The 20,733-nt window shown below is 42.8% G+C and overlaps 1 protein-coding gene across 1 annotated transcript in view; it reads left to right on the top strand.

Moving 5' to 3' along the window:
* The first annotated feature begins 9,261 nt into the window (after positions 1 to 9,261).
* Positions 9,262 to 20,733, top strand: part of LOC149275473 (voltage-dependent calcium channel subunit alpha-2/delta-4-like) — a 53,858-nt gene continuing 42,386 nt past the window's right edge. The window contains exons 1-14 of the mRNA XM_089504687.1: positions 9,262 to 9,392; positions 9,916 to 9,997; positions 12,917 to 13,033; positions 13,544 to 13,603; positions 13,821 to 13,983; positions 14,602 to 14,733; positions 14,961 to 15,021; positions 16,582 to 16,732; positions 18,243 to 18,317; positions 18,541 to 18,630; positions 18,791 to 18,904; positions 19,632 to 19,710; positions 20,126 to 20,259; positions 20,560 to 20,577. Of these exons, the coding sequence (XP_089360813.1) occupies positions 9,262 to 9,392; positions 9,916 to 9,997; positions 12,917 to 13,033; positions 13,544 to 13,603; positions 13,821 to 13,983; positions 14,602 to 14,733; positions 14,961 to 15,021; positions 16,582 to 16,732; positions 18,243 to 18,317; positions 18,541 to 18,630; positions 18,791 to 18,904; positions 19,632 to 19,710; positions 20,126 to 20,259; positions 20,560 to 20,577 (1,407 nt within the window). The remainder of the gene's footprint in view (positions 9,393 to 9,915; positions 9,998 to 12,916; positions 13,034 to 13,543; positions 13,604 to 13,820; positions 13,984 to 14,601; positions 14,734 to 14,960; positions 15,022 to 16,581; positions 16,733 to 18,242; positions 18,318 to 18,540; positions 18,631 to 18,790; positions 18,905 to 19,631; positions 19,711 to 20,125; positions 20,260 to 20,559; positions 20,578 to 20,733) is intronic.

Below are 20,733 nucleotides of genomic sequence, written 5' to 3'. Positions count from 1 at the left end.
GAGCTGCACAGGAGGAAAAGGTTAAATATTGCCGTTTAACCGTTTAAAGCCCTGACTGTGTCTAGGCCCGGTGTTTCCCCCCCCCCCCCAATGCTCTCACAAGGTTTGACAAAAGTTCCACTCGAAGTCCCGGTGCTGACGAGCCGATCCGTTTCCCCTTCGGGACAGAGCGTTTAATGGAGATTAATCCAAAGACGCGTGGGATCTAATTGCTGCACTCCTCGCACATCCCTGATTCGATAAACAGTATTTACCACCCGGGACACAATTAGGCAAAGCCCTTAGTCATGTATAACTCCCCCCCCCCCCCCATTAGCCTTATGACTCTTAAAAAAAAAAAAATACAAATTGATGCTGTCCAGTTTCCTCTGGCCCTTGAAGGGTTAAATGATTTCAAGAATAAATAAATACAATTTAGAACTCGAACAGATATACGTTAAATATTTTGCAATGCCTTGATGTTTGGGGGGGGGGAAGGATTATATAGGAGTTCGTTGTCACATTAAAAAAAAACAAAAACTATTGTTTTCCGTTACTGGAAGAATTTAAAAATAAAATAAATAAAGTGTTTTAGTGCTTGGTTAGCTGATTCAGTTCCTTTGCAATCAATGAATCCTGTTTAGACAATTAAGCCCATGACAGTGATTAGATAGCGCAGGCGGAACTGGAGAACAGGCCAATGGGGCTTTTAAATTTAAAGGGACATTTATCACATTAAATAAAAACATGACCCTGGTTAACCCTTCTCACACACTAAATCCAATAAACTGGTTTTAGACAAATATAGCTTTTCGATTATAAAAAAAAAAAATGAAATATACATGTCACTGTCCCTTTAAATTACAAGGGCTGAGTCCGCGTACATTGTGCTCGTTTGACACACAAAGGGTTAACGTTGCGGGGCATCGTTCGGAGCTTGCTTTATTCTCTCCATCTCCAAGTATTCCTAATTTGTTCCTTCTTCCTTGCGATCCTAATCTACTTCCCTGTCTGTCAGCACGAGATGTCCGTCTGTCCAGCCTTCCTTCCCACCATCCTTCCTAAAGTAAACGAGATATTTTTTTAAGGAAAGAAGTGCTTTTTAGGTGATATTTATATATTAATTTAATTAGGGTGGGTCACGGCGACCTATGACCCTAAAGGTCTCAGTATAGATCCGGGACAAGACGGAGTCTTTAGATGAAGCTAAAATGTTTTATTGGGCCAACGTTGTTGTATTCTATCTGAAGAAGAGACCTCTGAGCAGGCTCAGACTGGCCATCTAGGACATAGGGCAGTTGCCCAGGTGGGCCGATGGCCAACAGCACCCCATAGTCACCGGATCTGCCACTTCAGCTGCAGAACCGGTGCAGCCACCGGCTGGGCATGCTACGTGAGCATAAAAAACATAACGTGCCGTCACGCACATCCAGCTGCCGGCCGCTACGCATGTCATCAGGTGGCTGCTGGCCTTAAAGTGCCAGTGCTGCCCCGTCACCCTCAGTATTGCCTCTTCACCCCAAGTGCTGCCCCGTCACCCCCAGTGCTGCCCCGTCACCCCCAGTGCTGCCCCGTCACCCCCAGTCTTGTCTATAAATTGTCAAAACTTTTTCTCTATTTTGCAGCCCCACCTACTTTATTTTATTGCCCACCCACTCATATTTAGGCCACACCTATTTCCATTAAACCCCACCTACTTTCAAGCCTAAATCACGCCCACTTCCGTTCATGGCAATACCTTTTTGGCCAATGCCCTACCTTTTTAAAAAAAAAATCATACCCTCCATGATGGAGGCATCTTGTCCTGTTTTTGCCAGGGGGGATCTGGATCGTCCAATCACATGGGACATCACCAGCTGTTAAAGGGACTTTTTTGGCTGTGAGTGATATGAGTGGCTGGTGAAACAGGAATCACTTCACATGGTGTATTATTGTGAATGCCTTATGAGATAGCCCCCTACTCTGCGTTATTAATATCCCTCGATATAAATGTGGCACACTAGAGGTTATATCCTCCCGCGGATACCTCCCCCGGTGCATTATGGGAATATCTGGCAGTGAAATACTTGCCTCGAGAGGAGGTTCAGAAACTTGGCAGCTACTCTGCGAATTTTCCACGAGACTGCTTTCAAAGAACAGAACGTTTTTGCCAACCTCTCTCCCTCTCTCTCTCTCTCTCCCTTTCCCTCTCTCTCTCTCCCCCTTTCCCTCTCTCTCTCTCTCTCTCTCCCCCTCTCCCCCTCTCTTTTTGATTAGCGATTAGCTCATAATGCTTCTGCTTGGTGGCTAGCTGCCCCCAAGAGCTTACAATCAACGCTCCTGACCTCAGGGAATCCACTGGTGTCTGCGCAAAAAATCAGCGATCTGTGTTTTTATTCACGCTTTCCGGAAAAATCCACACCCTTCGGGCGTTTGGAGAGAGGAGACGGGGGAGACATTTAGATGGGTTTAACAAAGGACAGCAGGAAAGTTTATTTAGACTTAGATGGAATGGAAGGAGGTTTTACTTTACTGAGAGGGTGGTAGATAAGTGGAACAGCCTCCCAGCAGATGCGGTAGAGGGTAATACAGTGAAGGGATTTAAACATGCAGGGGATAGACATCCGGCTCCTGAATCTAAACAGCTGATTAAGCTTTGAGTCTTTACAGCAGGAGAAACGGGCAGACTAGACGGGGGCCGAATGGGGCCGATCTGCCCATTTTGGTTAACCCAAAGGAGGCTCCTGGTTGGTTGCGGTTATTATCTTTGCTGCGGACTCTACGGATAGGTTGGCCGCTCCGATGAATTTACCCCCCAGTCTATGCGCTGCCAGCCTCCCACCCCGACATCACCTCCTGCCTTCCAAACATTTTGCTGAGTGGGTTCCCTGTCTTGTTATCCGGCACATCCCCCCACTGGTGTTTATTTTTGCTGAGTGGGATATGGCTGTTTCTCTATCTCAATCAGCATCAATTGATTTGCAGGAATCAGGTGAGAGCAGAGGGCAGAATTAACCCCGTCTACTAAGTGCTCGGGGTTTCAGTTTGATGTTGGGGCAGTTGGGGAGGCAGTTATCCTGCCCCGACCCCCCTATGTATATAAGAGCTGAGGGGTCCATTTAAATCTAAGGGATTCGAATCCTCCAGGTCGAGGGAAAGGAACACCGGAATCTTCCGGGTCGAGGGAGAGGGGACCGGTCATGACCTTTAAAACACGGGCGTTTCCTGCAATGTCTGCGGGAACACCCATTGACGTAGCTGGGAACGCCCACTGACATCAGCAGGAACGCCCACTGACATCAGCAGGAACGCCCACTGACATCAGTAGGCAGTCCTGGCCGTGTCCCACAAGAGTAGGCACCAGGTAGCCGGAGCCCACAAGTTCCCAGGTATGTCTATAATGCACAGACAGAGTGGCACCAAATCCCTGCTGCCCCTTTTTCCTCCTCCTGATGCCCCTCTCTTCTAGAAGCTTGGAATGTTTGCTGGGTATGAGGGGATCGCAGGGTTCTACAGCCCTAAAAGCCCCGATAATGTGTATAGAAACAGCAGGAAAATGTGGAAATAAAATAAATTCTTCTGAATTTCTTACTCGGTTACACAAACAGGTCACAAAGTCACATAAAAAGTCCTGGTGAAGCCCCACCCCAGCCATACCTCTAACCACACCCCCAACCACACCCCTGATGCCAAAAGTGTCCCTCGGGCCACGAGTGCCTTACTGCTTTACACCAGACTCGGTCTTCATACAGAAAGCCAATTGGTCCATACTTCTAAAAAGGCAAAGTTCTAATTGTGGAGCAATCACCATGGAAACCAATGGAATGGAATGCACCGGAATTGCCACTACCCTGGCAGTCAAAGGGTCAATATTTTATTGGCGTGTACAATAAATTTACAAAAAAAAAAAATATAATCACAATACGACTGGATCTGGAGCTGTATTTAATATTATAAAAAAAAAATTGTGATAATGAACAAAAGCACAGGAAACTATTATTTGTTTTTTTCACTTTTCTTTTTTTCGGATTTAATATAAATTTAAAAAAAAACAACAAATCTGAGCCGCAGGGAAATGATATAAGTTAAAAAGGAGCAGCTGGTAGGGGTTTTTTTGAGAAATAAAGCGAAGAAGTCGTTCCAGGACGCAAATTAATTAGATTTGAAAATCTGATTCAGATTTCAAGGACCATGAAAAAAAAAATGTTTTAAATCTTTTTTTTTTTTTTTTTAATTATTGGGTAAATTTCAGAATACCACCTAATTTTCCCAGTTTTGCTGACCAGTCCTATTTGCATTTGGAGTCATGCAGTCACATTCTGGAGCTAAATGGGACTCCAGTGCTGATCTGTGCCAGATTAGGACCCTCTGGGACCCCTGACAAAAAATAATGAAATATCTAGTTTTTTTCTGCTGTAAAGATTCAAACCTTGATCAGTCGTTGGTCTCGTCTTAGATTCAGGAGCCGTATGTCTGCCCCACGCATGTTTAAATCCCCTCGCTGTATTAGCCTCTACCACCTGTTCTGGGATGCTGTTCCACTTATCAACCACTTTTTTTCAGTAAAACCTCCTTACATTACATCTAAGCCTCTGACCCTCTAGTTTTAGCCTATGGCCTCTTGCTCTGACACGAGTGGTCATGTTGTGTGACGCCACTACGCTGGGAGACCCCGGACTGTAATGCTACTGTAACAGGGCAGGGGTCCCCTAGAGCTCAGGGGCCCATAGGCATACGTCAGCTACGACACGCTAGATCCCCCCCGCCCCAGCCATTTTTTCATTTGCCCGCACCATTTGGGGGCCACTAGGACGAGACGTCCAGGACTAGTTTTCTACAATACTGACCAAGATTAGGCATTACCACCCGCCCTTAAAAACCCTAAAAATCAGGATTTGGACCCAAACTATTTAAAATAAAGACGAATACCGCATATGGAATACGTTTTCACCAGTGCAAGCGGAGCCCATAGGGGACATATAGAGAGAAATGTCTGCTTTTCTAAATATACTTTTTCTAAAAATAAATGAAGAAATATGTGTGGAAAAAAAAAGCAATAGGAGAGATGTTCATCAAAATAACTTAGTAAAAAAAATGATAAAACCCCAAAAAAGAGCTCTATACAATATATGAATTATATGAATTAAATTATTTAAATAATGTTAAATATATTAATGTGACTATTTCCTTAATACTGCTCTTTTCAGTGATACAAAAAGGAATTTGGAATCATGTCTGCGTGTTTCGAATATGTGAATATTGTGAATATGTATAGATTATAGTCTTTAGCAATAATAATAATAATAATTATTATTATTATTATTCTTTCTTATAAGTGTTAACATTTATATTACTAATAATAATGATGATGATTTTGTAATTATTCTTAATGAATCAATGTTTTTGCAAGCATGTTTAGATTTGTGAATATATATATATATATACAGATTATAGTCTTTAGCAATAATAATAATTAATAACAGCAACAATAATAATAAATAATAACTTTGTAATTATTTTTAATACATCAATGTTTTTGCAAGAATGTTTACATTTGTGAATATATATATATACACATTAAAGCCTTTAGCAATAATAATAATAATAATAATAATTAATTACAGCAACCATAATAATAATAATAATAATAATAAATAACTGTAATTATTCTTAATTCTTTGTTGTTTTAGCAAGCATTGGGCATAATTCTTTTTTTTTCTCATTTTGTAAATGCTCCAGCAGCCAGAGGGTTAATATCAAGGCGGTTCCTGCGCTGTGATTGGTCAGTGGGATGTCTGTAATCCCCTGGATAGGATCCTGCGGATTATCTGTGATCAGAGAGAGGGATCTGTGAGAGGAGAGAAGACAAAGTAGTGAGGGGGAGAGAGAGAGAGAAGTGGGGAGCAGACAGACCCGGGGAGACAGGTGGGAGAGGGGGGGCAGGGGGGCATTAGAGGGGAGAAGTGAAGCCCATACTGAGGGTGGGGGGTACAAGTGACAGCACAGGGGGAGATAATTAGTGGGGGGAGCACCTGGAGTGCGTCCTGTGTGACCCCCACATGGCCTGATCCCCCGGGGGGCACCATGTGGGGCAGCTTTACTCTACTGTGGATTCTCCACGCGGGATGTGCAGCCCTCGGAGCCCAGAAGAGGATTCCCACGGACACGTGAGAGACTCTGCCCTAATATGTCTCCTGCCTGCCTATCTGCCCCATCTCCTGCCCCAGCACGCAGATACCTCACCAGTAGCTCATAATCTGCCCCAATAGCCCCTGCGTGCCCCGCATGCTCCCGGAACACCCCGCAGCCTGTCTATCTGCCCCGGCACCTCCAGGGTCATCTCACCAGCACCTCATGGCATGCCGCAGTTAACCATTATGTACCCCACAGGCTACCTATCTGCCCCAGCACCACCACTACTGTCTGCCACCGGTTCCAGGAACCTCTCCACATTTGCCCCCAGGGTCCCCAGTGCACCTTCTAATCTGCCCCAGCTCCTCCTGTGCTGTTGAAGTGTCTGGCTTTACAATTGCCCCCTACTGCACCCTATCACCCACCTGCCCTAACATACCCTCAGAACATGTGACATGTTAAATCTGCCCTATCTACCCCAGCCCCCCCTGCATCAATACCTAAATCATCACTATTGGTATAAATTGATCAGCAAACGATGGATTAAAACCATTCGTATTATAAATACCCTTTAATCTGCCCCAGCTCTTATTTGCCCCACTTTTTCAAATACACCAGTTCTTTCTAATTTCCCCATTAACCCCTTCCCTACTATCTGCTAGCATATACCCCGCTACCTACCTATCTGCCCCGAGCCCGGTTATCACCCAGGTGTATTAATTGGCCAAGCACAGATCTGTGTATCTGCAGCAGCGCTGCGGTCAGACTCACCGGTCCGTCATCACATGCTGTTGTAGTGTTGGCTCTACCAGAACCTACTGGGACTACCCTGAGCGGGCACTCACCTGCCCTAGACCCCCACTGCTGTGTCCAGACATGTGGCCCTATGTTATCATCCAAACAATGCCCCCTATATGCTCTGTATGGCCTGTATTTACCCCAGGATTCCCTATTTAGGGCCCTCTGTACTACCCCAGCTAAATACCATTTGTTATCATTTATTGGTTTGTATAGCGCAACCATACTCCACGGCGCTGTTTATCCAGGCAGAGTGGGAATATACCGTGTACCGGGGTATTTCTGCTCTTTCTCAATGCTCTAATGTCATGATTTGCCCCAAGCCACGGTATTTGCATCTGCTGTCCTTATAACTGCCCCACTGGGGTATATCTGCACCCGCTATACTAATACCTACCCTAGGGTGCCATATCTGCACCCAGTATCCTGATACCCACCCTACGGCAGTCTATAAACACAAAGTATCCTAATACCCACCTTGGGGTAGTTTATTTGCATCCTAATACCCACCTTGGGGTAGTTTATCTGCAGTCGGCATCCTGATGGTATGTCTGCCCGCACCCAGTGCCGTATCACCCTTCCAAGTTTTATTATTTACCACCCTGAGGGTCCTACATGTACCCACCCGGGCGATGTCTTTCTGTACTCGGAGTCTTAATACCCACCCTGGGGCAGTAAATCACCTCCAGGTGTGCTATGATTTCTATAGGTCTGTAGTCCCTTACAGGTTTATTTACACTAATAACAGGTGTACCCCAGATTCACAACGTACCCCCAAACGTCAACATGGGTGTGCAGCGTCCCCGTTAGTGTTAGATGTCCCTAGGGCAATTATTTTTGTGACCCTGCATCAATACTGATACCACCCAGCACCCCCCCACTTACCTCCGTGCCATCTTGCCCACCTATTATTATTTATTGATTTGTATAGCGCCACCATATTCCGCAGCGCTGTACAACGGGCAAGCAGGACATAACAAGCAGCCCGTCGCGTGACAATCGGGGCGCAGAAACAACCCTTTCTCTTCTACGATAATAAGAACGCACCCGCATGGCAGCCATATATTTTAACCCTTACAATATCAGTGTGCCTTCTTATCTAATTTTTTTTTTGCCGGGAACACTTAATTGTCACGTGACAGAAATGCAGGAGCTGATTGGTTGTTGCCATAGGAACTGAAAAAGCTTCTAAAAAGATCTGCTCCGGGGTATTTATTTAGCGTGCGGTTAATGTTTTGTCTAAGTGGGACTGCACCTTCAAAGGGTAATATGAGAGCGGATTGTGATTGCTGAGGTCTCCCTGGTTTTTTAATTGCCCCCCCCCCCCCGTTACAGTGTTGGAGCCGCCCCCCCTCCTGTGTTATTCCATAAAACTTGTTTTTCCAGAGTTTTTTTTCTATGTATCCGAGTAAAAAAAAAACCAAAAAACTGAATTTGGCAGCTCAGGGAACAGAACCGGCTGTTTACTGCCTACATCCTGCGAATCCTCCGAGCGGGGAGGGGGGTGACAGGGAGAGATGGTGATGAGGCATCTTGGGGGAGGAAGTCACTGCCGGTTCTCCCAGCGTGTACATGCGAGGATATTGTATAGAGCCGTACGCCTATCCAATGCATGGTTCAACCCCCTCACTGTATTACCCTCTGCCACCTCTGCTGGGAGGCTGTTCCACCTATCTACCACCCTCTTCTTGTGAAGCAGTTGAAAGTATCCGTGTGTTTAATTTCCTATTGATGACAATCAATATACAGAAGGGTTGATATTCTGTGGCCCTAAGCAGAACACGAAATTAGGGCCCGTAAGACTTGCGCCTGTGCAGGGAATGACTTTGCCGGTGGCCCCAAGCGGCCCCTTCTTGTAGTTAACCCTTTCCTTCACGTATAGGCAGAAAAAAAGATAGTAATTAATGTAACGTGCCGTGTTAGCTGATTGACGGAACATCCCTGTTTAGGCTGAGGGGCGGTGCTGGTTGTGTAAGGGGGTGGGGCTAGCTTCAGGAAGTCTGAGGTGGGCAAGGCTGAGGGAGGGGAAGGGGTGTGGCCATACACTGCCATGTGAAACAGGACCCAGAGACCCGGGGAAGCAGCTCCTCACCTGGAGACTCCTGAGCCAAACCAGTAGAGTTCCCAGGCATGCTGGCTGCTAACTCCCTTACCCTCTCACTCCACTCACCCCTCTGCCTTCCCAGGAGCTTTTTTCACCCCAGTGATCACATAACAGGTACCTTGTGGGAGTGTCTCTTTAACAGTTTTGAAGCGGCCCTGTGGACAACCGCTCCCCTGCCTCCCGGGGCAGCCTGCCGACTGATTATGTCCTGTTTACACATTGTACAGCACTGCGGAATATGGGGGCTCTATATAGATCAATAACTAATAATGATAATAGTTCATGGCTGTGGCTCGTGCACCCTTCGCGAGCCGGTGCCGAGGCGATGTGGGAGAAGCAGAGCACGGAGCGAGCGTGCGGAGCGGAAGATTTATGTGTTTACCGGCGAGGCAGCTGCCAGGTGCACCTGAATAAGACGGCAGCCCCCCCGCCCCCCGCGAGGATCTCTTTATAGAACGGCCGATTTCATTGAAGAACGAAAAAAAAAATCATCCTAAACATTCAGGAACTAAAAGAGAGAAATCCAGAAACATAGAATCTGCCGGCAGATCGGCCCCATTCGGCCCCCGTCTAGTCGCCCGTTTATCCTGCTGTAAAGACTCAAACATTAATCAGTTGTCGGTCTCGTCTTAGATTCAGGAGCCGTATGTCTATCCCATGCATGTTTAATGCCCACGCTGTATTACCCTCTACCACTTCTGCTGGGAGTCTGTACCACTTATCCACCCCCTCTCATTAAAGTAAAACAGTTAATATTATTTTTATTCATCCTATCCTAAGCACCACAATACTCCTAATGTTCTAAACACGGCAAAATATATTTTTTTGGTACCATTTTTCAATGATTGGCATTCAATTGAAATTTCTAGCGGTTTTTTTGTTTCCGGTAATCTGCTTTAACTCCTTTTTCTTTCTGTTTTCAGGGTTAAAGGATGGGCTGATACGTTCGGCGGTGAAACGTACTCCATGGTGGCTAAATATTCGGGGTCTCTCCTGTTGCAGAAGGTAAGAGTGTATTGGCGCAGGCTGGGCGATAGACGGCAACATGCGCGTTGAGGGCTTAGGATGATAATTGGATAAACTCGGCACAACCTGGTCGTAAATCAGCTGATCTCGGGCAAAAGTCATAAGGGATCAAAGCAGAATATCCGCTATATACACGAGGACGTTGTATACCCCCCCAGCGCATGGTGTGGATGCCCTGCGTGATACCCCCATCATTTATTTTAATGAAAGTGACTTTTACCCCCCCGTCCGGGTCTGAAAGGGTTAAAGGCTGTCTTCGTGAAGGGCTGTTGCTGGGCATCGTTACTCCGCGCAGGGAATAGACATGCCCCACATTCATCAGATGGTGCTTGCCATGTGTCGGTGTATTAAATGGGTCACATGACCCCGGCGAAGACAGCTAGCCATGCAAGATTAAGACTAGCCCGGCCCTGGATTAGACCGAGAGGCACGTGCCGGAAAAAAAAAACCCACCGTTACGGATCCACATGGACCATCAGAAAGATTACCGGCCGGCTGGATAATCGTCAACTCGGCGTGAGGTTAAAACATAAAAAGCTTTTGGGCTTCAGTCCTCGTTTTGAGTGATTTAGAAGTAAAAAACAGCTAAAAAAAATTTTGAAAAATGGCACAAAATTTTCATTTTATATATATATATATATAATCATGTGTATTAACCCTAAACATGCTGTATCCTTATGATACCTGTTACCAAGAAAACTACAGATTATCTGTGCGGAAGAAAAATATATATAATTGCCGCATAGTGCAAGGGTTAACGCGCCATTATTCTACTATCTGTGAACTATATATATATTGTGTGTGTGTGTGTGTATATATGTATGTATATATATGTATGTATATACACACACGGGTAAGAATAACTGCTGGGAAAAAAAGCAAACCAGTCGTTAATCAGTGTGATTGATTAGATATACTTCAGTACATGTTAAATGCCTATAGGGGTCATGCTGTGTTAACCCATTCAGTGCTAAGGTTTCTGTTGGACTTTGTCAGTTCTAGTTTTGTCGGACCCTTTGAATGTAGGGACTGCAGGAAGCGCTGCGGGAATTGTTGGTGTCTATATAAATAAAATACAGTAGTAATAATATTATCCCTGTGTTCTCGGTGAGATATTAATGAGTTAATTTTGCCCTTCATTTAACCCCCGCACTGTATGGTTCCCGGGGGACCGGCGGGGTGATCTGCTTTGCTATGCCTGTTTCTGATGGGGATTTAATACGCCATCGCCAAAGCAGATATAATCGGGCATGAGTAAATTTCCGATGTGCGCCGTCTGCCAAATGATTTCCCATAATCCTCCGCTCTTCCATTGAATAAACCAGAGCCGCGTCTCCCGAACTGGATCGAGCCCTAACTAATAATGTATCGCGCCGCAGAGCTCTGCTCTCCTCTTTTTTTTGGTGCTAATTGCTCTAATTACTGTATCCGATTTGATAACGTTCTCTTCCTGCGTTCTTCCCTAATGAAATGTCACGTCAACGGCCACGGCAAAAAAGAAAAACAAAATATCATGACTAAGTGTTTTAATTGGATTTTTGTTGTAAACGTACTGATGGGATTTATTTCGGATCTCCTAAAGCCTGCTACACGTAAAATATTAAGATACATTATTACTGCATTATTTAATATATAATATATATAATATATATATATATATATATATATATATATATATAGAATTATATTAATATTTTATACTATTAGATACTATTGTATTATATAATATATTTAACAGTGCATTGTGTTATATGATACCATTATATATTATTGTATTATGTAATGTGTATATATGTGTGTGTGTGTGTATATATATATACATAACAATGCATTGTGTTATTATGATATTATATATTATTGTATTATATATAATATATATGATTTGTGTTATATAATAATGTATAATATATCATGACTGTGTTATTATATCATTATATATTTAAGTTATATTAATAACAATATAAAATAATATATAAATGTGTTAGTATATGATTATTATGTGATATAATGTAAACTAATATATTAATGTTATATATATATATATATATATATATATACTATATAGTAATATAAAATATATTATTATATGAGATCATTATATTTTATTATATGATAATGTAAAATAATATATTATCGAGCTATTACATGTTATTGTTGTGTATTGTTATATTATTATTATTATTATTATATAACCATATTGCAGGGTTACAGATACATGCCAGACATAATATGCCAAAATTAGATCCTAAAGTATATTATTAAAGGGGGGCAATTATGTGGAAAAACACCACTGCAATATGACCTGTGGGATAATAGATAATAGATACAGTCCAATGGGTTCCAATCAGCAGGAAGACTACGTTGGTAGCTAACGTGATAAGAACGCAATTCAAACTTTGCCCCAGAATTATTTCCATTGCGCATGTTCGCATGTACTAAAACATGAAGAACTACCATCTTCAGCAAAATGTTTTATTTATTTGATAATATTGCCCTAAAAGCTGCAATAACATATATAGAAGGAGCAGGAAATAGGTTCCTAAATTTAATTGGGCAAAAAAAATGTATTGTGTGAAGCCACACCTCTAACCACACCCCCTAAACAGCCCTTTTTGACCATTTGGAATGTTAGGAGATATGATACGACTCTCTAACTCTTTAGAATCTTCTATTAACATCGTTTTTATGAAGTCATCTGACTGCTTCTTAGGCGCTTCTGCTGGCATCTATGACGGCGTGAGTCCAGGATGGGAAAGACGAGTCTTACTCCATGTTGGATCATTCTTTATATCAGCTAAAAAATGTTTTAGAAGTATGTGAGAGGATGGCTGAAGGCTTGTAGGTGGCTCCAGTAAGTTTTTGAGCTGAAGAACGTGTCGTCTGTTCTTCGTTTCACAGAAGTATAAAGATGTGGAGCCCACGCTTCGTATCGAGGAGGTCGACGGTCTGGAATTAGTCAGGAAGTTCTCTGAGGAAATGGAGAGCATGCTGAGGAGGAAGGTGGAGGCCGTACAGGTAAGGCTCCTGGACGGTCTAAGAGTCCTGTGTCTTTGTAACAAGTAGGCAAGTCCTTCACCGGTTGTAAGCTGAGGAGAAGAAGCTCCTGTGATAGATCTCATCATTCCTGAAGCCCGATGGATCATGAGAATAGTAGTTCTTCAGCAGCTACCATGTTGTGCGTTGTCTTCTGCGGTGGTGAATACTCTCATGATGAGCTTCTCCCTTACAAGGATCATTGTGTCTTGTAAGAATTTAAGCGCTTGCTTTGTCACTATATGGAAATCAGATCCAGGAGTGACGTTTAGCTACGTCCGATGCTGTTGTCTTTTGCTTTAGACGCAAGACACGTAGCATTGAGCGATAAAACCACGCAAGCGTCCTTTGTTTATCTGCATGATCGGCTGAGAATTCCCATGTTGTCAAGTAATGTTCTTTTAAATGAATAGTTTAATGTTCTTAAGCCGTCCATCTCTTATCTGCCCCTATAACCTCTGCGCTTCTTTTTTTTCCCCCACCCCTGTCCAGAGGCTGGTCGAGGCTGCAGAAGAAGCCGATTTAGATCATGAATTTAATGCTTCCTTAGAGGTGAGTGCTTGCTCAACACCCGAATCCCTACATCGTGTTTAAATTATTACTCCAATTATTTAAGGGTCATCTGTGATACATTATAACAAATATGCCGCTGTTCCGTACTGAATACTAGACTTGCGTTAACTGTTTGTTAAATGTTATATTTTTGTGTATTATTACGTCTCTCTCTGTGTGTAGTGTATGACGTATGTTTTTTGTTTTTTTTTTGCAGTTTGAATACTACAATTCCGTGAGAATAAACGAGAAGGACGAAAATAATAATTATCTGGAGCTCGGAAATGAATTCATTCTGGAGACCAATGAGCATTTTAATAATCTGATGGTGAACACAACTCTGAGCAACATCCAGCTTCCCACCAATGTCTATAATAAAGGTGAGGCTCTCTGCAGCCCCCTGCTGGGAGTGCAGAAATATTCTACTTTTTGAAGTCTTCAAGAGGTTTAGGTTAGACAAGCCAAGTGGTCAATGCTTATTCTTAGATATGATCTATGTTGCAGAGGTTTGATAATGGTCTCCGTCAAAGAGGTCCATGTTAGGGTCTCTTGGGAGAGAGAGAGATCCATGATGAAGCTCTTTTGACTTAACATAACATAATGATGAGGGTCCGTTAACAGAGCTCCATGACGAAGGCCTCTTAAAGGAGGTTTATGATGAAGATCTCTTGACTGAGGGCCAAGATGAAGACCCCATCACAGAGGTCCATGATAAAGACCTATTGACGGAGGTTTATGATGAAGGCCTTTTGATGGAGGCTTATGATGTAGATCTCTTGACAGAGGTCCCTGATGAAGGCCTCTTGACTGAGGTCCCTGATGGAGATCTCTTGACTGAGGTCCATGATGAAGACCTCTTGACAGAGTTTTTTCTTTTACTTTCTCATGTTGGTCTTTTAGACACTTTTAACTTTTATGCATTATCCTCTACAAAATAGAGCTTCTGCATTAGGTCAAAGAAATGTCACTGTAAGAGATAATAATATCTTACTCTATAGACCCAGATATTCTGAATGGCGTTTACATGTCTGAAGCACTAAACCCTATTTTTGTGGACAATTTCCGACGGGACCCGACTCTCACCTGGCAGTACTTTGGCAGCTCCACTGGCTTCTTCAGGCTTTATCCAGGTAAGTGCTGGTAAGTCCCTAGAGAATCTGTATGAGGTGGTATCGGATTTTTCTAGATGTCTGTAGCTTGGTGGTAGTCTATAATGGTATCTTGGAGCTTATGCAGTTTTAGCTAGATGGTAATAGTGCCTGTCTATATACTTGGACTGCATTGAATTCAGAGCACCTGTTACTTTCCCCTCTACTCAGAATTAGAAGGTGTGCATTAAAAGTCTTATCTCGTTCAGGTATTAAATGGGTCCCGGATGAAAATGGAGTGATCTCGTTTGACTGCAGGAACCGGGGCTGGTGAGTATTACACATCTGTCCTTTCTCTCCAGTGTCCCCATTTATTTCTCTCCTCATTATATTAATTTTATTTGTATTTGTTTCTCGGTGTCTCCCCCCCATTTAAAATGTTTATTCTACATTTATCTATTCATTTCACCCCATGACTCATTCATTTCACCCCATGACTCATTCATTTCACCCCATGACTCATTCATTTCACCCCATGACTCATTCATTTCACCCCATGACTCATTCATTTCACCCCATGCCTCATTCATTTCACTCTATGCCTCTCCTCATTCATTTGACTCTATGCCTCTCCTCATTCATTTGACTCAATGCCTCTCTGTTACCTCCCCTCTAAAATTATTTGTACCTCTCTTCATTTCTCTCTTCCTGTACCTCTACCTATTAATTTCTCTCTCTGCATCTACCCATTCATGTGTCCATTTATTTATCTCTGTCGTTCCCTACTCATTTCTCTTTTCCTTGCCCCTTTTACACCTTTTCCCAGTTGTGCCACTAGCTTGTTGCCCCACAAAAGTCTAACTTTTGGTAAAATATATCTTGTCTATTTTTTACCATTTCTTGGGTTTCTTGGATAAAAAAATAAAGCTTTGTTTATAAATAGTTGTATATTTTTGGCCCCAGAAGTATTTATTTATCAGGCGTGCTGCTGCTGATGCAGATATATTTTCCACAATAATAAATCTTACAATTTTTTTTTTGTTTGCAAGACAAAAACTTGCAGAATTAATTGCATGATATTCTCAGAGCCTGAATACTATTCCAAGGGCGTTATTCACAATGCCATTAAATAAAAAAAAAAAAAAAAAATCTTAATATTGGGAAACATCATATATATAATATTTTGAGAATTTATAAAATACCTTCACTTTGATTTAGCAAAGAAAAATTACTACATCACTTGATTAAACATTTATTAGTGAAGGTATTTTATACATTTCTAAGATAATATATATTTATATAATTTCATTAGATTATTATTGTGTTTTGGCAGGAAGCCTTTGTATTACACCCTATTTTTGTTTTATTATCTACTTTTTTATTTACTACTATATTTGGAGGATTTAAGCGCTGCGTAAATTGTTGGCTCTATAAAAATAAAAGAATAATAATTTGGGCTGTTTGGGCCAAGTTTTCCCCTTGTGAATTCCCCAAATTTAGTTTTCATTGACATCATTTGCCCCCTGGCGTCACATTTGGTATTAATATAAATATGGTGTTGGACCCAGAAGAATTCACAACTCCCTAGGGCTCCGTGTTTAGAATATTCTCAATCCTGTTGAGCCAGACCACAATATCATATTTTTTCCCTGTTTTCATCTTACAATTAAAAAAAGCTATGATCTATTCCTTGTCACTATTTAATGATTTAATTCATTAGTATAATATGAATATAATATAAATATAATTATTTTTAATACGTGTATATAAAATATTTAAATTTTTACACATTAAATCCGTACGTGACATAAAACTATTTTTCAGATCATTTTTCCTTATCTTTGCGGTCTCACCTCTGGCTGTTGTTATCTCTGTTCTTTTCTGTTGAAGGTACATCCAAGCAGCCACTTCCCCGAAGGATATAGTAATAGTGGTTGACATCAGCGGTAGCATGAAAGGGTTAAGGATGACCATCGCCAAACATACCATCAGCACTCTGTTAGACACACTGGGGGAGAATGACTTTGTGAACATCATCGCGGTAAGTCTGGGTCATTATGCCGGTCCCATCATGCAGCAGCTGAGTATGGATCAAAAGGGTGGGATCATCCTAAATAGACTGGTTTGACCTTAACGTAGACCAATCTCGTGATGCTGGAAGTAGCACTCGATCTACACATTATGCTAAACAAATCTCTGCCAAGTGAACAGACAAAGTAATTATTCCCTCTATATAAATATATATACATGATTATTCCTCCCCTTGAAGGTATTCCCCCTATTATTAAGCTGCTGATTGTTGTTGATTGGATCAGGCAGCTTTTTTAAGAGCAGGGTTAGATGCAGGGGATTGGTTAGATGAAGGGAAAAGCATGGAACAGGGAGAGGCACGGGGTGAAATGAAATGAGTGGGGAGGGGCACGGGGTGAAATGAGTAGGGGAGGCATGGGGTGAAATGAGTAGGGGGAGAGGCATGGGGTGAAATGAGTAGGGGGAGGGGCATGGGGTGAAATGAGTAGGGGGGAGAGGCATGGGGTGAAATGAGTAGGGGGAGGGGCATGGGGTGAAATGAGTAGGGGGAGAGGCATGGGGTGAAATGAGTAGGGGGAGAGGCATGGGGTGAAATGAGTAGGGGGAGAGGCATGGGGTGAAATGAGTGGCATGAAGTACAAATTGAGGTTGATGGGGAAATGGACTCAGATCTCAGCTTCTCTCAGATTCTTTAAGCTACTGATTGACAAACGTTCTGTAAACAGTTTCAATGTTTCTTTATGTTAAAAGCAGTGAATTCAGCGATTAAAGGTTTCGAGCGGAATCTTCTGCTCTATGAATTATTTATTTAAACATTCTTTCTGCTGTTAACCACCGTGTTCTCTCTAAAGACACGAGCGCGCGGTCTGAGCCGTGAAATGAAGCTTCTCGTTTGGCATCTTCTACCCAGACTGACAGTAAAAAGCTGTTCGGCTGGATCAGGGGGTCTCCAAGCTGTGGCCCTCCAGCTGTTGCAGGACAGCATCTCCCATAATGCAAAAAAAAACAACAAATAGGGACATTGATTTTAATAAAATGATTTAATATTTGTTTTTAACCCCTTAAAGACAATGTGTTGTCTTGTACGGGCTTTGTCATGAAGGGGTTAACATATATTTTTTACATTTATTTTTTATCCACTCTGAATGTGATGTTAATCCATACCACGGATTCTTTTGAAATAAATTTCTATTAAAATGTCATTGATCAGTATATTAAAAAAAAAATCTAACAGTAAATTCACAATACTCATTTTTAATATAAAAATAAATGAAATAAACTTAAAAACAGATATACTGTAAATCCATGAAGTTAATTTGTTCTTGAGCGCCACCTAGTGGCCATTTTTAATTATTTGGTGCAAATGTGCTCTTTTTCACTGGGATGTTAGGCCACCAAATATATATTTTTTTATGAGGATAAATGTTTATAGTCTTTCTACTTTAAGTTACCCAGCAATGTAATAAACATCTCTATCTTACACAAATAATTTGATATGCCTTATGTGTTTTTTATCCCAGTACAATGATTATGTCCATTACATCGAGCCGTGTTTCAAAGGGATCCTCGTACAAGCGGACAGGGATAACCGGGAGGTAAGTCGAAACCCAAACCCTCTCTCTGGTGCATCATAAGTCCTTCGGTGACATCTTGAACGTGTGACCAACAATGGTACAAACCCAATGTGACCCATATCATCGAACAGACCCTGACCGGTCCCAGTCAACAGTTCTCCATTGGAGACTTTGGTTATTTCCCCCCCGACTCCCCACCATCCTTGTCCCGTCTGAAAATGTCCCTGCCGCTTCTCTATTCCAGCACTTCAAACAGTTAGTGGACGAGTTGCAGGCAAAAGGCGTCGGAACCGTTAATAAAGCTCTCATCGAAGCCTTCAAAATCCTAAAAGAGGTATGAAACAAAAACATACGGGTCAGTTTGTGGCTCGGCACGGGGTCCTTGAACCACAACTCCCATGATCCCGTTTCTAAAGCACACGTGTTAAAATATCTGCCGCAATAAGACATACGAATGTTCTCGGCTTTGATCTTCGGACGTTCTGTCTCCTCAGTTCCGTGAAGCAGGTCAGGGTGGGCTTTGTAACCAGGCCATCATGCTGATAACGGACGGCGCGGTGGAAGATTACGAGCCGGTGTTTGAGAAGTACAACTGGCCGGATAGAAAAGTAGGTTCTGCAGTGCCCCTCGTAAAACGTGTCTCTATACACCCGGTTCCTATCGGAATTATTATGACCACCGCTGTGAGACCCCACCACCAAACCCTCATTGTTGGAAGCGAGATCTACCTGACAGTTATCTGACCGCACTGGGATAAGCTACTGTGTTTCGGAGTGTTCTCCTTCTCCCGTTGTTATGTTTTTATTAATTACATTGTTACAATTTCATAAATGGTCTTCGGTTGGAGTCTATGATGGCTCTTAGTGGTCCCAACCAACTGGAGCCCAGCAGAACAAGCAACGGTCACTGAACTGAACGTTGCTTGAAGCTTAGTCTGTGCTGTTATATATCTGACTACATGCGGGATGAACGCCATCCAAATATATGTCCACCTGACCACGTGTATCCGCATGGGAACCCATAAGAAGTAACTTACATGCGTCCTGTTACATCTACACGTAACATACTAGGCTAACTAACCAGGTGGCATTGGTTGTCCTCTTTTGAGACACAAAGGATGATCCATCAATGTCTTTTCCACCCCCCCCCCCCCAGGGTTATACGGGCAGATGGATTCCGTGGCCGATTTAGTCTTTGGCTCCTAACGAATCCATTAATTTCATGAATAAGAACTGGAAGGAATTTCAGTGCTGCGACCTAGAAAAGGAACCAAAAAGGGGCAGTTTATGAAGTCCTTCATAGCTCGTTCTATGAATCTTTTTTTTATTCTTTCAGGTACGAATGTTTACGTATCTCATAGGCAGAGAGGTGACGTTCGCGGAGAACGTGAAGTGGATCGCCTGCAGCAATAAAGGTATCGGACTGAAAATGTTGGATCCGTTAACTCCTTGGTTGTCTGTAATGCTACCTGTGAGCATTAAGGTCTCGAAGGTCATTCTATTCAACTTGAAGGTCTTCTTTTTTTTTTTTATGCCCCAAGATATGGTTTGATTGAGTTTATTCAGACAGAACCTACACTACCCAGTTATGTTGTGGAGTAATGGAGTTGTCGAGCCCAATGGCCCAGAATTGATGTTCTTGCGCTCAGCTTTACACTTTAATTCTTATTTTTCCATCAGTCAGATAAAAGATGTGGGCTCTAGTCTTTCGTAGATAATGTCACAGCCAAAAAAAATCTTTGGGGTATTGTGATAATAATACTAGGAGCCCGCTTGCAATGGTCGGCCATCTCGATTGCACTCCAGTGTGTACCTGTGCTCCCTCTCCAGGCTACTACACTCAGATCTCCACTCTGGCCGACGTCCAGGAGAACGTCATGGAGTATCTTCACGTGCTGAGCCGGCCGATGGTAATCAACCATGACCACGATATTATCTGGACAGAGGCCTATATGGACAGCGCGGTGAGTGACCGAGGACGGGGTGCTTTTGTGAGTGGCCCCTGTCTTTATATAAGTGTAAGGTGTCGCTCAATACACAACGTTGACCCGAGTCCCGCTATGTGGCCCACACTCATTTGTCTGAGCCCTCACTCGTTGCCCAGGCTCGCAGCTCATCTGTATAGCCCCCTCAGAGATTTCTGGGGTCTTGCGGGTACCAGGTTTCGATCCGAAGCGGCATTATCTGCCTCCCTGTTCATTTCTCATTATAACGCCCTGTTTTCTCACCCTGTTCTACCCTATCCGTGTCTTCATGGTCACCAGCTGCCCCAATCCGACGAGGTAACCTGTCCTATGGGTGTTGTGATCTGCCTGTGTATCTTGTGTTGCTGTGGTGGTAGTGTGATTAGTCTCTGAGGTGTGTTTAAGTGTCACTTTGTGTAAGCCGCACTTTGTGGTGCCGTTGCCTTGCTGTAGTAGAAAAGCAGCGATCAGTAT

This window comes from Sceloporus occidentalis, unplaced genomic scaffold (genome assembly GCF_023333645.1).
Source record: "Sceloporus occidentalis isolate IW3139 unplaced genomic scaffold, rSceOcc1.0.p SCAF_284, whole genome shotgun sequence".
Lineage (NCBI taxonomy): Eukaryota > Metazoa > Chordata > Lepidosauria > Squamata > Phrynosomatidae > Sceloporus > Sceloporus occidentalis.
This window is presented reverse-complemented; position numbering and strand designations above follow the sequence as displayed.